Genomic DNA, 19,983 nt, shown 5'->3' on the forward strand with positions numbered 1-19,983 from the left:
TCCTTTCTCGTGTTAGGGAATTTTTCAGCTATTATCTCTTAAAATATCTTCTCAGGACCTTTCTCTCTTCTTCTGGGACCCCTATAATGCAAATGTTGGTGCATTTGATGTTGTCCCAGGTCTCTTGTACTGTCTTAATTTCTTTTCATTCTTTTTTCTTTGTTCTGTGGCAGTGATTTCTACCACTCTGTCTTCCAGCTCACTTATCAATTCTCCTGCCTCATTTATTCTGCTATTGATTCCTTCTAGGTGCACTTTTCATTTCAATTACTGTATTCTTCAACTCTGTTTGGTTGTTCTTATCTTTTCTAACTCTTTGTTAAAAACTTCTTGTAACTTCTAGCTCTGTGCATCTATTTTCCCACATTCTTGGATCATCTCTACGATCATCACTTGGAATTCTTTCTTAGGTAGACTGCCTATCTCTGCGTCAGGTAAATTGTTTTTCTGGGCTTTTATCTTGTTCCTTCATTCTGGAACATATTCCTCTACCATCTCACTTTGTTTAAATTTCTGTTTGTATTTTTATGTATGAGGAAAGTTAGTTATGTTTCTCAAGACTGGAGAAGTGGCCCTCTATAGGGGATGTCCTGTGTGTTTCAGCAGTACACTCCCTTCTCATCACCCAAGGGCCAGGGACCAACTGGTCTCAGGGTAGGTTCTGATCTGCATTTGTGTACTCGGCTCTGCAGGCTGCTGGATCGTAGCTTTCTTGCTTCTGGTGTCTGCCCCTGGTGAAGTGGGCTGGATCTTGGCCCTCTGGAGGCAGGGCCGTGTCATGGGGTGGGTCTGGTTCAGGAAGTCTTTAGGCGGCCTGTCTGCTGATGGGTGGGGCTGTGTTCCTACCCTGTTGGTCGTTTGGCCTGAGGTGTCCCACTACTGGAACGACAGGCTGTTGGGTGGAGCCAGGTCTTGGTACTAATGAGCCAATATGTCATCCACCAGAATTGTTCATGTGGTTGAATGTAGCCCAGTATGTCTGCCACCAGTGTCTATGTACCCACAGTAAGCCAAAGCCAACCCCCCACTTCTAAGGAGCCCCTCCAAGACCCACAGGTAGTGACTTCATAGGAGCCTGGGACAGACCTGCTTTTGCCCTGGGTCCTGGTGCACACGAGACCTTGTGTGAGCCCTCCAAGAGTAAAGTTTCTGTTTCCCCCATTCCTGTGGAGCTCCTGCACTCAAGCCCCACTGGCTTTCAAAGCCAAATGCTCTGGGGGCTGCTCCTCCTATATGCCAGACCCCCAGGCTGGGGAGCCTGACATGGGGCTCAGACCTCTTACTTCTGTGGGAAAACTCCTGTGATATGATTGTTCTCCAGTTTGTGGGTCACCCACTTGGGGGGGGGGTATGGGATTTGATTATATCATGAGCGCACCTCTCCTACTATCTCATTAGGTTTCTTCTTCATGCCTTTGGATACAGAAAATCTTTTTTGGTAGGTTCCAGTCCTTTTTTTTTTTTATCAACGGTTGTTCGGCAATTAGCTGTGATTTTGGTATGCTCGTGAGAAGAGGTGAGCTTACGAGTCCTTCTACTCTGCCATCTTGTCTCCCAACTGACTTTTATTTTCTAAGTGAACAACCATGTGACCGGATCCTATTAAAAAAACATTTAGAAGCAATAAAGTGTAGATAAAGGAGAGGCAGGCGCATATGAGGAAACCAAAGGGATAGGGAATATAAGCAGTGATGACAAAATGAGACCCTGAACCACCAGCGCCCCCATCAGAACACTCCCACTCACCATCGCTGACACACTGATAAATGAGGACCACATCCGCCACCTGCAGGGAGAGTTCATCTGGTTGCTTGGCAGTAAATGATCTAATGATTTCCACTTGGGTCAGTGCTAAGGGCAAAAGGGGACATAATGAACTTCCGGTAGCAGTGGAAAAACAAAACAGGTACAAATCAATATTCTGCATTTACTTAGTCTTTCTGTGCAATCAGAGCCAGCACAGATAGAAACAAGGTAGACTCCTAAAAAGCAGAAAATCTTTCCCAGGAATTCTCTTACTTGGCTAAGAGCTTTAGGATTTTAGAAGCTCAGAATTGAGAGAGGCCTTTTATGATACATGAATCCCCTCAAAAATAGCCTTGATAAGAAGTCATTAGATACATCACACAATAGAGCAGAAAACAGTCACTGTGCATTGGGGAAACTGAGTCAAGATAGATTAGGTATGTGCCAAGGCCATGAGGATAAAATCCAAAATCTATCCAGTTCTCCTGGCTCTCATCCAGGGTGCTCCCCCAGCCCACCCAACAGCACATAAAAGCTGCCAGAGTTTAGAAATAAAAGGAGCTCCAAGCAAAAGTTGGTTAGAAAACATTTTAGTTTCCCCCAAATTCTCGATCATAACAAATCAATTTTTACTTCAGTGACTTCCTACTGGCTGGCCTTTTTACTCGGTTTTTTTAATATGAAACTTGATTCCAGAGAACTTTCAAACCAGTCACTTCAGCTCTGACTCTAAGCTTAAAACTATGATTTTTGAGTGCTCCAGGAATCCACTCTTGCTGCCCTAATTCTTTGAATTTGACCTTCCAGCTGGAATCATGCAGAGCAGCATAACAAGATGCTCAGCATATGACACTAATCTTTACTGTACCAGTAGCGAGTTCCCTAGAAAAATAAAATATATTTTTTAATATTAATTTAAAAAAAAGTCAAAAGGAAGGGTAAAGTAATTTACCTTAAGGTTAAAAATCCATTTCAGCTTAGATTCACACTGTCAGTATGGAGAAGGTTTAAACATGCTACTATTGCCCATAACAGCTAGAAATTTAAGAGCTTTATAGTATAAGCAGGGCTTTCAATGTAAATTTAACTTAATCCTCACTGTCATAATGCCGTGTTGTATATAATAATGCACCTAACTTGCAGATGATTTAAGAGGCTCAGAAGGGCTATGCAGTGATCTGCCATGTTTACACAGCAAAGAACTGCACTTTGAATTCAGTCCCCTTGACTTCCAAAGCAGGGAGCATCCAGAGCTGAGGAGGGGCGGCAGGAAGGAAATCTTGGAGAAAACTTACAAAGCAGGTACTGTGGAGGTTAACCACTAATAACCCAGTGACCAGCAGGGGGCAGAGCCCTCCACGTTCCAGAGCAGACGGCTCTCCAGGTACTTACAGGTTCGGTTTGGAGGCTGCTTCCCGCTGCTGTGTCCCAGGGCAGTTATCCAGCGGGCTCGCTCGCTCCTAAACACAGAGGGCAGATCCGTTGAGAGATTCAGTGGTGCTTAGACACAGAATGAAGTATGTTCTAGAATGCAAAGGCATTCCCTGAAAACAGGGCAGACATGCTCTAGAGAGGTAAGTGGCTGGCCTTCAAAGCTAGGGTAAGAGTTATTTAAAAATGAAAAACGATTACTAAAATAAAAATGATCATCTGGGAAATCTCAAAAGATTCTGAATGAATTTAGCTTGTTATTAAGTGGAATTTCTCATCATTTAACAAATATCTGATTACACTAATACATTATAATCACAAAAAGATATTTCATATAATCTGATGTTTAACGTTTCAAAAAAGTAAATTTCACTTAAAAAAATCCTAGTAAATCAGTCTCTTGCCACTCCCTCCCCTCTTTTCCTTCCCCCACACTCACAACCCATTTCCACATAAATGAGAAACCTGACATTATTTAAAGTTCTGTTCCTCATACAACAAATGTTGCCAAGTATGAGCCTTAGTGAAATAGAAATTCTTTGTTCTCAAATGCTTACAATAATTTAGTGATTACAGGAAAAAAAATATTTTTAAGATAAAAAACAACCAAAAGCTTTTAAACAATATTAAGCTACAATTACATGAAACAGAATAATTATTTAACTAAAGGATCAAAAGTTTCAGATGAGCAAGCATTACTCCATAATATAGTAACCAGGTTTTTGATTTGGAAAGTCAAGTATTAGCACTATGATTAAATAAACCACACACACATACACACTTGAAAATCTTTTAAGAAGCATTTACATGGCAGATACAGCACTTGACATCCATTATTTCCTGTAAGCTTCCCAAAAGCCTGTTTAAGGGATGAGAAGACTGCACAGAAGTTCAGAGGTAAGCGACCCAAATGAAAGGTCAGTTTCTACTATGCCACTCTACCTTCTTAAGAAGGGATGCCTTATAGAAATAAAAAATAAAAATTTTAAAAAAGAAATGGGACCTAATCAAACTTATAAGCTTTTGCACAGCAAAGGAAACCAGAAAAAAAAAAAAGACAACCTATGGAATGGGAGAAAATATTTGCAAATGATGCAACTGACAAGGGCTTAATCTCCAAAATATACAAACAGCTCATGCAACTCAAAATCAAAAAAGAAACAACCCAATCAAAAAATGGGCAGAAGATCTAAATAGACATTTCTCCAAAGAAGACATACAGATGGCCAACAGGCACAAAGAAAAGACGCTCAACATCACTGATCATTAGAGAACTGCAAATCAAAACCACAATGAGGTATCACCTCACACCGGTCAGAATGGCCATCATTAAAAAGTCTACAAATAACAAATGCTGGAGAGGGTGTGGAGAAAAGGGAACCCTCCTGCACTGTTGGTGGGAATATAACTTGGTGCAGCCACTATGGAGGACAGTATGGAGGTTTCTCAGAAAACTAAAAATAGAACATATGATCCAGCAATCCCACTCCTGAGCATATACCCGGACAAAACTCAAATGCAAAAAGACATGCACCCCAATATTCACTGCAGCACTATTTACAAGAGCCAAGACACGAAAGCAACCTAAATGTCCATCGACAGATGAATAGATAAAGAGGATATGGTACATATATACAATGGAATATTACTCAGCCATAAAAAAGAATGAAATAATGCTATTTGCAGCAACATGGATGGACCCAGAGATTATCATACTAAGTGAAGTAAGTCAGAAAGAGAAAGACAAATACCATATGATATCACTTATATGTGGAGTCTAAAATATGGCACAAATGAACCTATCTCTAAAACAGACTCACAGATATAGAGATCAGACTTGTGGTTGTCAGGGGGAGGGGGGAAAGGGAGAGATGGATTGGGAATTTGGGGGTGGTAGATGCAAACTATTATATTTGGAATGGACAAACAACAGGTCCTACTGTATAGCACAGGGAACTATATCCAATCTCCTGGGATAAACCATAATGGAAGAGAATATTAATAAAAGAATGTAAAAATGTGTAAAACTGAGTCACTCTGTTATACAGCAGAGATTGGCACTATGTTGTAAAATCAACTATACTTAAATTTTTTAAAAAGTAAAAAAAAAAAAAAAAAAAGATGCCTTTATGCCTGGTACTTTAAACAAAAAAACTTGGAGAAAAAAATTTTTTTTTTCTCCCACAACGGCCTGCACCTAAAAGATGCTTCTCACCATCACTCTATCTTCACTCCGCGACGTGTATCCATCCTTCCATCCAGACAGAGCAGACTTCTTACAGTCTGGAAGTCAACATGCTATTCCACACCTTTCCTATTTGTTCTTCTCTCTCTCAAGTACGACCTTCCTTCCCCCTGTTTTTACCGAGCTGTGCCCACTCATCATCCCTATTTGATTGCTTTATTGAAGAACACACACATAAAACACTGCACTAATCTTAAGTGTATACAGATCTGTGTTTACTTAGGTACAGCCACGTACACATGCCCGCAGATCAAGACACAGACGTGCCAGGAGGTTCCTTTTTTGTCCCTTTCCGATCAGTAACCTCCTGCAAAGGTAACTGCTGTTCTGATTTCCATCACATAGACAAGTTTTGCCAATCTTGAACTTTATGAAAATGGAATCCTATAATATTGTCCACTTTGGTATCTGGCTTCTTTTGTTCAACACATCTAACTCAATATTGAAAACACAAGCCTCACCTCCTCCAGGTGGCCGCCTCTGATGTGTGAGCCCACACTTCCGTCCCCATCCCATTCTTGAGAATCCTGTTCTCACGCCCCCCTCTGCACAGCTCTGTCACACTGCCTGGCAGCTGTAGGCCTCCTGAAGCCAGGCATCTTATCTCCGTAACTGCCTGCACATAACAGGAGCTCTGTAAACCCTGACCTCACTACTATATATATAGTATATACTATATATACATATATATATATATATATATATATATATATATAAATAAATATAAATCACTACTACTCATTGACCCCCGATCTTTTATGGACTTGTCTGTTTCTCTGACTGGGCCATAAACTCCCTAAGGACAGTAACTGGATCTTGTTCTAAATAGCATAAGGGATCACATATACGCCAGGTACTGTGCTTTTTGGCGAGTACCATCTAGTCTAATCATTACAACCGTCTTGCAAGTATTACCGTTATTATTCCCAATTTTTTTCAGAGGACGAAGCTGAAGTCTGAACTGTTAAGTACCTGCTCACAGTAAAACTGCTAAGTGGTAGAGTCAGAATATACGCCAGGCAGCCGGGGATCAAAGAGGTGGTGCCCCCTAGCAGGTGCTTACAAAATAACGAGGGACCGCAGGAAGGGTGGAAACTGCAGTCTGCTGAAAGACAGACTGACTTAAAAGAAGAAACTGAGGCTGGGCCCTGGTCGAGCTGCTGAGTCAAGTAGTAATATGCACAGTTTATGTAAAAATTGATGACACTGTCTTGCTTTTAAAAACTTTGTCTCTAATACAGGACAAAAAGACTTCAGGGTGGTTTTATAAGGAACAAGTAAAGCACAACCTCCTTTCAGATAATCCCAAGCAAACACTTAAATCTTTGACATCTCTTTGTTGGGTAAGATTTTTAAAATTCAGGCTCAACTAGAATTTCCAAAGTACAAAGGCAATTGAAAGCTAAACAATATCTTAAGGATGGAAGAGCTGTTCGCGAAGAGTAACCTAAAACGATCCATTTACGTCTCCACATGCCATACCCAGACATGTCAGATTCATCTTTGGCTTACCATGACATTTTCACATGGCCCTAACTGCTGTCTGCAGTCCTTCAAGTCAGATCTCCCAGCCATGGACCGTCTCTGGCATTTGAGTGGCCGGTTTTAGCGGCAGCCTCACCCTGCAGCCAGTTTCTTGAAGTCCAGGTGAAATCTTTCACTCCTGTAGCATGCTGCCTGGATGCTAATGGCATCCCTTCGACAAGGCAGCCCCTCACAGGGGCTCCAGAGGACAGAGCAAGACAGTCCTTATTGCCTCACTGAAAGGAGCTGCTTCTTGAAATGACTTCAATTGAATCAGTCCCACCCCCTCTGAGATGCCATTAAAACCACACAACATTACCCAGGGCTTCCGAGAGCCATGCCAAGGAGCTCCCTCCTATCATGAGGCAGAAAGCACTGCATCTCTAAAGCAGGGAGGAGACTCACTCCACATAAAATGGAACTCCAAGAACAAGAAAACCCCGGGCCTAGACATATCCATTATTAAATTTAGATATTAAGTCCAAGGCTCACACACAGACAGCTATTTTCTCCAGGGACGAGGTAAGGCAATCAACATGAATTCACAATCCACGCCACACCCAGCTTACTGAGATTTCCCTTTGCCCAAAGTGCCACAGTCAGCAATGCCGCTAATGGGGACCTGGGGCAGATCAACTTCTAAGGCGCTCCTGACCCTTCCCTTCCTTCAAACAACATTCACCAAGTCCCTGCCTTTGCAGGAGTCCTGTGCCAGGCTGGGGCTGCCAAGTGAGTAAAATGGAGCCTCTTGCACTTCACAACCTTCCTTCAATGAGGGAGCAGACGGAGCAAAAGACAAATGCACACAGAATCCAACACATTGTGCAATGTGCTGGGGTGGCGCCCTCTAAATAAAACCCATCTGAGAGTTGAGAAGAGACCGTTTCAACATAAATATCTGGAAGCGCAGTCCTTTCTCTGTGCACGGCATGAAATGATGTTCCTTATAAAACCATCCTGAAGCTCCCCACTCAGGAGTCAGCTGTCACAGTATCTTGTCCTGTCCCTCATATGATTAATTAAGCACCGTAGGTTTAAACTTAATTACACAAAGGTTGAAGATACAGCCAAGCTGGACTTCGCATTGAATACCAGGCATCTGCTAGAAAACACAGATCCACACTAAGAAAGTAGAAAGCAGGGTTTGAAACAGAGGTTAGGACTGTGAATGAGACGGAATGGAACAAACGCCCACAAAGGGCTTCACCACTGGAGGGGGGTCTGCCTGGATTTTCAATAGAAGTGAAGAGACCTCAGCTGCTGTTTAACCTTTCTTTTGTCCCTTTAAAAATGGCATTTGACCAGATGTATAGCTTTTGTGCTCCGTTTCACAGCCTACAAACTTACCTATGGTTCCTTGTGAAACTCCTGTACCCATGGCCTTTGGGAAAAAAGTCTTCCTAAGGAGTAGGATTATGGAGATGGCTGTTTTTGTTCTTTCTCTCACACATTCAATTCAACGAGATGAGTTCAATAAGCTGATCCATTAAAGAAAACCCACAGGGGAAAAATCGTCCTCATGAATGCTGTGCAACAAAGCCTTATAAAACTGGACACCAGCTCAACTTACTAATTTAAAAAATCTGGGCTTCCTTGGTGACGCAGTGGTTGAGAGTCCGCCTGCTGATGCAGGGGACGCGGGTTCGTGCCCCGGTCCGGGAAGATCCCACATGCCGCCGAGCAGCTGGGCCCGTGAGCCATGGCGCTGAGCCTGTGCGTCTGGAGCCTGTGCTCCGCAACAGGAGAGGCCACAACAGTGAGAGGCCTGCGTACCGCAAAAAGAAAAATCTAACCAAAGCAAAGTAGTTCCCCTAGCCCACTAAGAGTTCTAGAAATTTAGATTCCATGACATGTTATATAGTTAAATCAACTGTTTCCTGTTTATCATATCAAACAGCTCATGAGACCTAGTCTGGTCCAGAATCCTGAAGTTAACCTTAAGTGGATCAACTACCTGTTTCCTTGGAAAAAAGACCCACACCATCACCTGCTCTCCTGTTTTACTGGAGGTCAGTGATGAGGAATCACCAAAGATTTAAGTACCTTGACGGGCACTGTACAAATGTAAAAGATTATTGGACATAGATTCCAGATTCAATGAAGAAAAAATACTACAATCTGTAATAAATACATTTTTTTCCATACAAATTGTGATCTCTATGTGGATTTTTCTTCAAGGATGAAGAGTATGTCAGACGTACTATTTACAATTTTATCCCATCCTATTTACTTCCTGTTAATTAAATCATTAACAGAAGCAGGAAGAGAGCAAAAGACTGCCCGCAAACAATGCCCCTTTATCAGGAGGGCCCAGGAATGGGTTGTCAGAATGGCTGACAGGACTATTAGGCGTCTGGTTCAATTTGTGAGACAGAAACTTTGAGAAGGGCCTTTGCTTACAGCTTAAGGTGATTATATCTCATAGCTAAATAGAACGAGTGAAGAAAGTTTTCGTTCATTACTGAACGTGTCCTTGTGTCTCATCTCTGCACAGGCTGGACCCAAATGCCATCCAAATTCCATTATGGACGCAGGAAGCCAAGGACGCCACTTGCCACAGCGTTGCTCTGTGCCAGCTGCAGCTGTCTGGGCTTCATTTTAATGAAGGCAGACAAAGGGGGCTCTCGGCCTTGAACATTCCTCTTGCAAGACCCAGAGGGAAAAATGACATTAGTAAAACATTCCTCCTTTGTCCTTTTACCAAGGGTAAGCTGCTGTATTTTCCACCAAACACTGTCTCATTAATAATGCAATGACTTAAGATCTTTAACAAGCATACAGATATAACACAGTATGGCTTAGAGGTACATGCTAAAAAAAAAAGTTTAACTACATCCTTGACAGCAAATGTTGAAAAACAAGTGGAATTTAGATAAAACTTGCTCTAGCAGCACAAAACAAACAAACAAAAACCCCAGTGAATAGAGACATAGAGGAGCAGTATTTCTCTACATGCTGCTACCTTGCCTTGGATATAGAAAAGTAAATTTTATTAATTGTAGGGCATTTCCAAAAAAATATTTATTGGGAACCTGCTACATACAAAGTGAGAAAAGGACAAAACTGAAGCTGAGTGTGGGGATTAGTAATAAAACTGTGAAGAACTGACTGGAGAGAAGAATGGTTAGGAGGCTTTGAGGGTGGTTCAAAAGATAAAGGATGTGTGGGTTGCCCTGGGAAGGAGGTATTGGGATGGAAACATGTGGGAAGATGCAACAGCGTTTCATACAGGAAGAACCAGTCCAGGATGGATCTGTTCAGATCTAGAAGCATCAGAAATGACACCAAGTCTCCAGACTGTGTAACTTGAAATGGTGTCAAGGGTACCATTTACAGAAGTGTGTGTGTCAGGGAAAGCAGAGCGTACTGATGATGACTGGTTCCAGGCAGGCTGCATTTCTGAAGGGGAAGTGAAGAGGAAAGGTTCCATGTGGGAGAAAAACTAAGAGCACACAGATAACAGCTTGAGAACATCTCAAAAAGGGGGTTAGCGTCAGAGAGCTGGGCAGCTAACAAAATTAAATGATATTAGAGGTAAAGCGGAAGACTGGACTGCTGGGTGTGGTACCTAGGAAGCCACTGCTCATCTTCTGATGGAGCGCCCTCAACTGGGTGACAGAGGAAGACGCCATACTGAAGACGGTCAAGGAGTAACTCAATATAGGGCGTCAGCTGCTCAAGCCAAAAACCCAAAGCATCATCGATTCCTCTCTTTCACTGACAGCTACCCCAACTCATCCTGTCCTTCAGTTGGTCCTGTTGTCTCCACCTCCACAATGTTAGGTTTCCATATCCTCGCACAGACCACAGTCCATCCCAACATCAAGACTCCCCTGGACTGGGACTTCCCTGGTGGCGCGGTGGTTGAGAATCCACCTGCCAATGCAAGGGACACGGGTTCAAGCCCTGGTCCAGGAAGATCCCACATGCCACGGAGCAACTAAGCCTGTGTGCCACAACTACTGAGCCCATGAGCCACAGCTACTGAGCCCATGCACCACAACTACTGAGCCTGCGCTCTAGAGCCCCATGCTCTGCAACAAGAGAAGCCACCGCAACGAGAAGCCCACGCACCGCAACAAAGACCCAATGCAGCCAAAAATAAATAAATAAGTTTTTAAAAATCATTAAAAGACTCCCCTGGACTAATGCAACAGGACCCTAACTGCTCTCCCCATTGAAACTCCTGTGTCCACACCAGTCTTCCATGGAACTCCCCATTCCAGCCTACGAGGCTCTAAACCAGTGCTTCTCAAAATGTCTGGGGTGGGGCTTCCCTGGTGGCGCAGTGGTTGAGAGTCCGCCTGCCGATGCAAGGGACACGGGTTCGTGCCCCGGTCCGGGAAGATCCCACATGCCGCAGAGCAACTAGGCCCGTGAGCCACAACTGCTAAGCCTGCGCGTCTGGAGCCCGTGCTCCGCAGCAGGAGAGGCCGCGATAGTGAGAGGCCCGCGCACCGCGATGAAGAGTGGCCCCCGCTCACCACAACTAGAGAAAGCCCTCACACAGAAACGAAGACCCAACACAGCCAAATAAATAAATAAATTTAAATAAATCAATAAATAAAATGCTCTGGGCTCCACCAGCCTCTCAACCACCCACTCTTTCCCTGGTTTATTCTGATCTAGCCAATTTCACTATGTTCAAGCCAAGTTTGATGGCCTTGAACTTGTTTCCCTAGGAGTTTGGCACTTGCTGTGCCCTCTGCCTGGACCGTTCTGGCCCTGCATTTTCCCATGGATGGATTCCTTCCAGGCACTCAGGGCTCAGTCCCAAATGTCACCTGGAGAAGTCTTCCTCTGCCATCTAATTTAGAGGACAGATCCCCATCCCAGCACTTCACACTCCGGAATACATTCCTGGCTTTACTGTTTCCACTGCACTTATTTATTTTTAAAATTGGATGAAGAAATGCTTTCCCACCATCCCAGTTCACTGTAGGCCATCTACCCAGGCAGCCTGGCAAAAGTTCAGTGCCACCAAAGCCACCTCCTTGAGGGCAGGAGGCACACAGGCACAGGTTTTTCAGTGGAACAGAAGCCCCCAGAGGGCAGGGATCTGCTACGTCCCAGCACTTAGAATAGCACCTGAAAGGATGCTGGTGCACAATAAAAATTCACTGAGTAAATAGGGAGAAATGAAAGCTGCTCTCTTGAGAAGTGCAGCCGTAAAGGGAAGGAGAGACTTAGGGGTGGGTTGGGGGCCCGGAGTTGTACGGCAGAGGGTGGGCAAGACAGGAAACAGGAGGAGAAAAATGAACTAACAAGAGGGGCACACACAGCAAGCACTTGGAATTCTCGGGGACAAGATCACTGAGGGGCCTCCTTGTAGAGGAAAGACTTGGCACTTGGCGTGAGCCCTGAGAAGTAAGATATTTGGTAATTCGAGGAGTTCTGAGAAGGGCATTCCAGGAAGTAGGAAAAACATAGGCAAAGGAACAAAAAAGGAAGTTTTAAATGGAAGATAGTTTGAGGGATGCAACATCTAGTCAGCATTTTATTATAAAATATTTCAAACCATATGATGCCTTAAATTTACCACAAACTTTTTCATTTTAAGTCTATGAACTTAAAAAGTCACATTTTAGTAGTTTTTCACATTTAATAGCAACTAGCTTCCTGGAGTTTCCCTTCCAGAGCCAGAACAAGGCCAAGTTGAACAGCAAGATGGGGGTGGAATAGTCTCCGAGATGGCAGCTTCTCAGTAAGAAGCTTAAAATTTGTTATTAGAAAGAATTTCAGATTCAGGAAGGTCAGGGTCTAGTCCCATTTTGGCAGTAACTCACCTCCTGTGTGGCTTTAGGCAAATCACTTCACCTTTTTGAGTCTCATCTTACATCTGGGAGAAAACTGAGGGAGTTGGACTACAGACCTAGAATTAGGGTCACAACATATTTTATCGTCTAAAGACACTTTGGAAAGTCAAAGAGGGTGCTATTCTTAATTTTGCCAGAACAACAGACATAATAACACTGATCCCAAAGAAACCAAGATGTACAGTCATCTTACTTAACTGCTTCAGCTCGGAAGCACCATCCTTCTCTAGAAACACCCAAGGCTCCCTTCATGCTCTCTAGCTGGTCCTGTGCCTGGCACATCCCAGATGCTCACTAAGCGTTTGCCCCATTTCCTTTTGGTGAGCTTTTCTGCATTCTTTATGTAATCAAAGCTATTGATCTGTTCTTCCACAACTTCACTGCCTTATAATAGTTGAACCGTCCTTGTGCCAAACAGCTGCACCCTTCCTTCGGCCGATTTCACACTCCGTATAGCCCCAGGTGCCTCTACTAGGAACAGTTTCTCAAAGAAGGTAAATATTTAGGTACAAACCCTATTCTTTTTCAAACCACAGAATAAATAGCCAGTAATCGACTGGTCTGAAATTCTGCAATTACTCAAGGCCTGGGTGGTGGTGAAAACCTTCTCAACTAGATTGCTAATGGACCATTTTAACCATGTATAACATCAAAGAGAGAAAAGTTAAAAAACATACTCGCCTATACATCTGGCAAATCTTAGAAGCAAAGAAAACATTCTACATAGGCCGGAACTCTGATTACTCAAGACCAGGTAACCCAGAGCTGGCCTGCACATTTCCAAATACAGCATGTTAACGACCCGCTAGAGTTTTAAAAGCTGATTGGGTTTTTTTGGTTTTGTTGTGTTTTCTTTTAAGGAAAGTGCATCCTAGCTGTCATATATTTTCTTTCAGCACTAATGATACTTTATGCCTTGTAGGTTTAAAAGTATTTGTCCAGTTATTTACTTTAACTGTAATTGAGTTGGGGGGGGAGAGTGAGGGAGTCACTCCTTCCGTACCCAAGGAGACAGCCGCCCCTCTGCCCCTTCTGGAATGTTCTCTTGCTATTAATTAAAGAACTACAAATATGAGTCATACCCACGGGTTTACGGGTGACATAACTAGATATTCTGAGAACATTTCTCACTGAGGAAATGAACATCCATTCAGTCTATGGCAAGATCAAAAGGCAAGAGGGTGGAACAAAGGCTACAGAACGTCCCAGCAAAGGATCTAGCCTTGGTGTAAAAACTGGACATGCCGGGTTTACGGCCTACTCTCTTGAAATAATCTCAGAAACCAGCAGTAGAGATTACATAAATTATGAAGGAGACGGTCAGGAAAAGCTCTGCTGATAAAGAGCAAACAATCCTTATAAACACAGAGAAAAGGAAAACGTAAAGCGAAACCAACAACACTTTCTCCCTGACTAAAAAAGACAAAATAAAATCTTCATTTCTGAGAATTCTTTATAATAAGCAGTAATCTCCAAAGACTCTTCATCCTCAAAGTCCTTTAAGATCCAAAGGTCAGACATACTAAATTCTCTCTTTTAAGAGAGGCTTCCCCAAACAGAAGAGGTCTAGGTCTGTCTTCACAAGCCAAGGGGTTTCATCATTTTTAGAGTCAAAGAAATGCCTTCCTCAGCCCTGGTCTTGGGTGTGTCCCCTGCTGGTCACCTGCACAGACCAGCAAGCACTGCACCCACCGGAGGTGCCCTCCCCAGAGGGGAAAACATAGAGGAGCATCCTTGGAATGCAGCAGGACTTTCCATCAGTTTCCTGGAAGAATTCTGGGACCTTAGGAAGAGGTATTTCTTTGTTTTATAAACAAACACAGAGGATGCCGCTCCTTTTCTTATTCATTCCCTCTGTTAGCTCTTGAGCTCATTTGTAATACTCTCTTTCGGCTGTTTTTAAATCTCAAATAGCTTTCTATCACCCTGCCCTTCTTGGTTTTCTTCACCTTTGGAAAAGTTACTTCTAGTGCCAAAAACATGAAATGAGCATTTATCGTTTTTATGTGGATGGCTTTTTTCCTTCTTTTTCTTTTCTTATATCTCTCTAACAATCCAGGGACCCTGTTAAAATACTCTTAAAAAGTGGAGATTATCTCTTTGGTTTGGCTTTCGCTAAGATTCTGTTACAGTCTTAGGGTTGTTATTCAAGAGCTACTGATCCATTTTAATCACACCATGTAGGAGCCAAGTGGGAGAGGGTGTAGGAACCCCAGAGGACCAAGAATTAGGGAACTTCCCCTTTCCCTCCACTGTTCCACCCTCTGACCCAACATAATACCTGCCTATGATGATTGTTCTAAGAGGAGGTTTCCAGCTTCCAAACAAATTGGTCAGCTATCTCTAAATGGACAAAATCGCAATGTAACCAAACAGGACCCTACAGGGCCTTCCCAAGGTAGACATCACCCCGACCCCGCCAAAACCCTCTGTTTTTGCTCTCTCTGAAGTACCTAGGTAACAGTATCTGATGCACATTTCCTGAGTTGTTTTACAGATGCTAAAACCACCAGCAAATGGAAGAACTTAACTACTTGATGATCATGAGCCCCCAGACCGACTGGCACCTAAGGATTCATAATGTCAGCCACCCTCTTACCTCAACACCAACCAATCAGAGAATTGTGCACGAGCTGATCACATACCCTGCGACCCCCTCCCTCACGTGGCCTTGCCTTCGGGGATTTTGGGGTTTTTAGAGAGTGAGTCACCCATCCTCCTTGTATTGGTGCCTTTACAATAAACACTGCACTTTCCTTCACCACAACCCGGTGTCAGTAGATTGGCTTTACTGTGCACGGGCAAGCAGACCCAAGTCTGGTTCAGTAGCAGCACGGGGGGACTTGACAATTAAGCCCCCTTCCCTTCATCCTGTGTGAGGATGGACTGCCTACTAACTGCTGGTGAAACTGCAGGCACAAACAGGATGGCTTCTGCCTCTGCATAAACTCTGGATGGCAAAGAGGGATCAACATGTGAGGGAACCGTTGATCGAAGCTGCCCACCTTGGCTAGGCACGATGCTAACCACTTGCATGAGTTGTCTCACAACAGGAGGTCCCGATAAGGACACGGTGCTGCCGTGGAAAACTAACCAGGAGAATTCGGGAGGGGCCGAAAGCAGGGAGGAGACGCCAGCCCATAATGTGCGCCAACCTCCCAGAAACGGTCATGCTAGATCCATCTTGGCTGAGAGATGCGAGAACCACCAGGGAGGACCCTGAGTCAGATCAAATATGGGCACAAGCAAGATGATTGGTCAGAGACAACCCCACAGCTAACCCTATTACCATAAAACCTGAGACCGAGAGCCACATGGCAGAGCAGTCCTCCTGGGTTCCCTCACCCTGCTCTTCTCCGCCCAGGCACCCCTTCCCAATAGTCTTTTGCTTTGTCAGTACGTACGTCTCCTCACACAATTCATTTCCAAGTGTTAGACAGGAGCCCATTTTCTCAGGCCCTGGAAGGGGTTCCCCTTCCTGCAACAAACGTATTTCCCCAAACTGAGTATCTATCTCTTTTGACAGAAATCACTGGTCTTTCTGCTGCCTGGTCGAAGGTAGGTGATAGAAAATGACTTCTATTTCAGTACCTAAGAAAACTCAGGGCCTAGGATCACACTGCCAGTTAGGTCATATTCCTAGGGCTCCCGGGTCATAATTTTATCAATGATTAAAATAAAATGATTTATAAAACACTGTAAATATAAAAGCACACCACCTAAAGCACAAGACGTCCATCAGGAGTCATGGGGATGAAAATAATAATATCCATCTCTCAGGACACTGAGAGATGACAGTGAGAAGACAAGCATCTGTATAAAGCACCCAGACCTATGCTTGGTGCATAACAGGTAATCAGTAAAAAAGAATAAATAGTAGGTAGAGTTTACTGTTTTTAGGCAGTCTGTGGACCAAGGGTAATTAGGTAGGGAAGACCGACAGCAGATACTCTGAAACCCTCTCCTCGCACATACTTACTGAGTCTCAGCTCCCAGCAGCATCTCCACTTTCTCGTTCACGTGGTTACTAAGGACTGTCAGCGTAAAGAGGTGACTAGCAGAGTTCTGTCTTGAATAAAGCACTGTGGAACTGTTCTTCCCTGGAGAAGAATTAAGCTCTTCGCTGTCACAAGACTCCACCAGTAGCTGATCTCTTAAGGAATAATCATTGACATTGTAACTTTCTTCACTGTAAGGAAGAGGGAAAAAGAACACAGTAATTCAGTGGATGAGACTGTGACATTATCGGTTTTCAAATCACATTTTCGGGGAAGGTGGCAGGGGAGGGAAGGAGGACAGGGAGAGAATGATTTATCTTATTTTTTATTTTATTATTATTATTTTTGCAGTATGCGGGCCTCTCACTGCTGTGGCCTCTCCCGTTGCGGAGCACAGGCTCTGGACGCGCAGGCTCAGCGGCCATGGCTCACGGGCCCAGCCGCTCCGCGGCACGTGGGATCTTCCCGGACCGGGGCATGAACCCGCGTCCCCTGCATCGGCAGGCGGACTCTCAACCACTGCGCCACCAGGGAAGCCTGAGAATGATTTATTTTAAAATAGGAATTGGACTCTGAATTAATCTACTGAGTATGAGTCAATATAACCCTCCAAAATTAAACCTGCTAATTACTATTTTTCTGTAGTATACTAAATTTTATCTTACATATAAAAGCAATATTAAAAACAAATATTAGCACCTACTGTATAGCACAGGGGACTCTATTCAATTTTTTGTAATGGCTTATATGAGAAAAGAATCTAAAAAAAGAGTGGATATATGTACATGTATAACTGATGCCCTTTGCTGTACTAACACAACACTGTAAATCAACTATACTCCAATAAAAATTTTTAAAAAAATTATTAAACCCTCTAGGTTTTATTTTACATTTTCCTGGCATTTCCTTGCAACAAGTGAGACACGCGTGCATCATGGTAAGGCTTGAACAGCTATACTTCCCCAGCCTTACCCCCATCTGCAGGATAGAGGTCGTCCCAAACCTACTCACACTCTGGGTAGCGAAGCTGCACTCGCAGCCTCCAAACCACCAGGCACAGGAGGGAAGAACAGCCCCAGAGGTCTGCTTGCTTCTGGCAAGACGCCCAACCCATCCTTCTCTCTAACATGCATGGCCTCACCACCTGTTCAGAAACCACCAGGACTGATCCCGCCACGCCCTTTATCCCTGCTTTTATGCCCAAGACTGCCTGGTATACTTCATTCCCCTGAATGTACTCTCACCTGCACAGTGCTGTGAACATGCCTAATCGGGCCTCACCTCCCTAAGCCCCTCGGCTGAAGCATTCCACTGCATCCTCCAGAAATGCACCTCATTTAGGGAATCCAACAAAATCTTCTAAATCCTCAGCCTCTTCTCTGAACTCTCCCTTTACCTTGTTGCCTTAACAGAAACTTGGCTGTTCTAGAGAGCACAGCCTCCTCTGAAGGCTCTCTGCCTGCCTGAGTCTCATTACTCCTAGACAATGATCGCTTTGTCCTCCCAGAAGCTCCCCAGCTTTGATGCTCATGCCATCAGTCTCTATCTCATCCTCACCGTCATCTCCAGGCCCCTGGATCATGCCTCATCCTCACTCATGCGTTTAGTTACTGGCTTACTGTCACTCTCCAACACTACTTTCTTGAATTTCCATGTGGCAATCCTTCCATTACCCCAGCCTCTCAGTTCCTTGACTTCCCCTTCAACAATCAACCTTGTCACAACCACCAACTGCAACCTCTCTGCAATCCCAACGTCAAACACCTCTGTCTAACCAGCCCCGCCAATCTCTTTGGCTCACCTCTTCTAATCCTCAACCTCAACAATTTTAACCCACCATTCCTACAACCCACTCACTCCACCACCTTTCCCTCCATCCTTAAACCCTTCATGTCCTCTCATTCATGCTTATTCACTTATCCAACTTGAATTTCTTGATACGTACTTACAATCACTCCTTGCAGACACACTCATTTCCTTGGCAAATCCCAACTCTGCTTAGATACACCTCCCCTCTATTCTCTATGTGTACTCTCAGTTGAACACGGCAGAGCTCAATAATAACTGCTGAGTACGTGGATGACCATGCAATACATTTTAATGTATTCTAGGAACCATATCGTATAATAACCTTACCTAATAATAAATGCAAATGTACGAACTCAGGAGAGCTAAGAGATAAAAAAAATCCTTGTGCCCAACTGTACTAGGAATTTCAGAACAGGCCATTTTGTTCAAGATTTCTTAGAAAGTTTTTCATTCGGTGGTGGGCATCTGCCTGTCAACCACTCCCTGTAACTCTCCTTTAAAAACTTTATAATCATTTTTAAAATTTAGTTTGATAGATTCTTCCCCCTCCGAAACTGGCAAACACAGTTATATCATCTATAAAAGCAAAACACTGCCTTTTGATAAGGTCTGTTTGTTGCTAGGGTAATCGTCTGTATTAACTGAAAGTTCACATGGCAGGATCACCTCCAAAGCTCCCCTGAGACCGCCAACGGACCAGCACAACCATACTCAGAATATATAAAATATTTCTCATATCAAAATGAGGCTTATCAAAGGTCACATAATTTTTATAAAAGGAGGAACCAGGGTAATACACTTTACAAACAAAGTTATACTTTTAAAAGACCGTGTTTACCAGAAACAAAGCAGTCGATTTTTGGCAAAGCTGGTGTCAGGCTGCACCCTGCAGGCCTACAAGCCTCGTAGCCGCCCAGCCTCGAGACCGAAGAAAGAACGCGGAAACAGCGACAGAGACATCAGTGGTTTATTGGAGAGGGGATCTCACACATCCGAAACATCTGCGCCCTGTGCTGCAGACAGCAGGCGGGACAGGGCAGCAGTCTTCATTGCCCGGGGCGGGGGAGAAGGAGGCTCCATTTATAGGGGGAAGTGATGCCAGGAGGGCTTATCAGTTACCAGGGAGACCAGCAGCTGGGGCACATCACTCACAGCCCCTCAGGTTAATGACCGTCACGAGGGTAGACGTTTCGCTTTAATAAACTAGCAGATGGAATCATTCTGTCCTGATGATTAGAACAATCACTAGCTGGGGCAGGGGGCAAGCACGTTCCTGTGAGTAAGGTGTAGGTAGGTGGCACTGCTCCAGCAGGGGATGTACAGAGAACAAGAGAACAGCCATCTTGAGTGGCCTGACCATACAGCAAGTAAAGCTTATAATATTGTCTAGATAGCTCAGACACAGATGTAGTAA

The 19,983-nt window shown here is 44.0% G+C and overlaps 1 protein-coding gene across 13 annotated transcripts in view; it reads right to left on the bottom strand.

Moving 5' to 3' along the window:
• The window catches only part of ARHGEF26 (Rho guanine nucleotide exchange factor 26), a 279,113-nt gene that overhangs the window by 134,397 nt on the left and 124,733 nt on the right, over positions 1-19,983 (bottom strand). For 6 of the 13 annotated variants that reach the window (XM_089910975.1, XM_089910976.1, XM_089910973.1 and 3 more), the window contains exons 12-14: positions 16,742-16,951; positions 3,139-3,206; positions 1,747-1,851 (exon numbers count right to left, since the gene is read on the bottom strand). In XM_089910975.1, the coding sequence (XP_089767101.1) occupies positions 1,747-1,851; positions 3,139-3,206; positions 16,742-16,951 (383 nt within the window). The other 7 variants (XM_089910969.1, XM_089910977.1, XM_089910971.1 and 4 more) reach the window with 4 other exon arrangements.

Source organism: Delphinapterus leucas, chromosome 4, assembly GCF_059928025.1.
Source record: "Delphinapterus leucas isolate spDelLeu-1000000601 "Yukka" chromosome 4, BTC_Dleu_Yukka2, whole genome shotgun sequence".
In the NCBI taxonomy this organism is placed as follows: domain Eukaryota; kingdom Metazoa; phylum Chordata; class Mammalia; order Artiodactyla; family Monodontidae; genus Delphinapterus; species Delphinapterus leucas.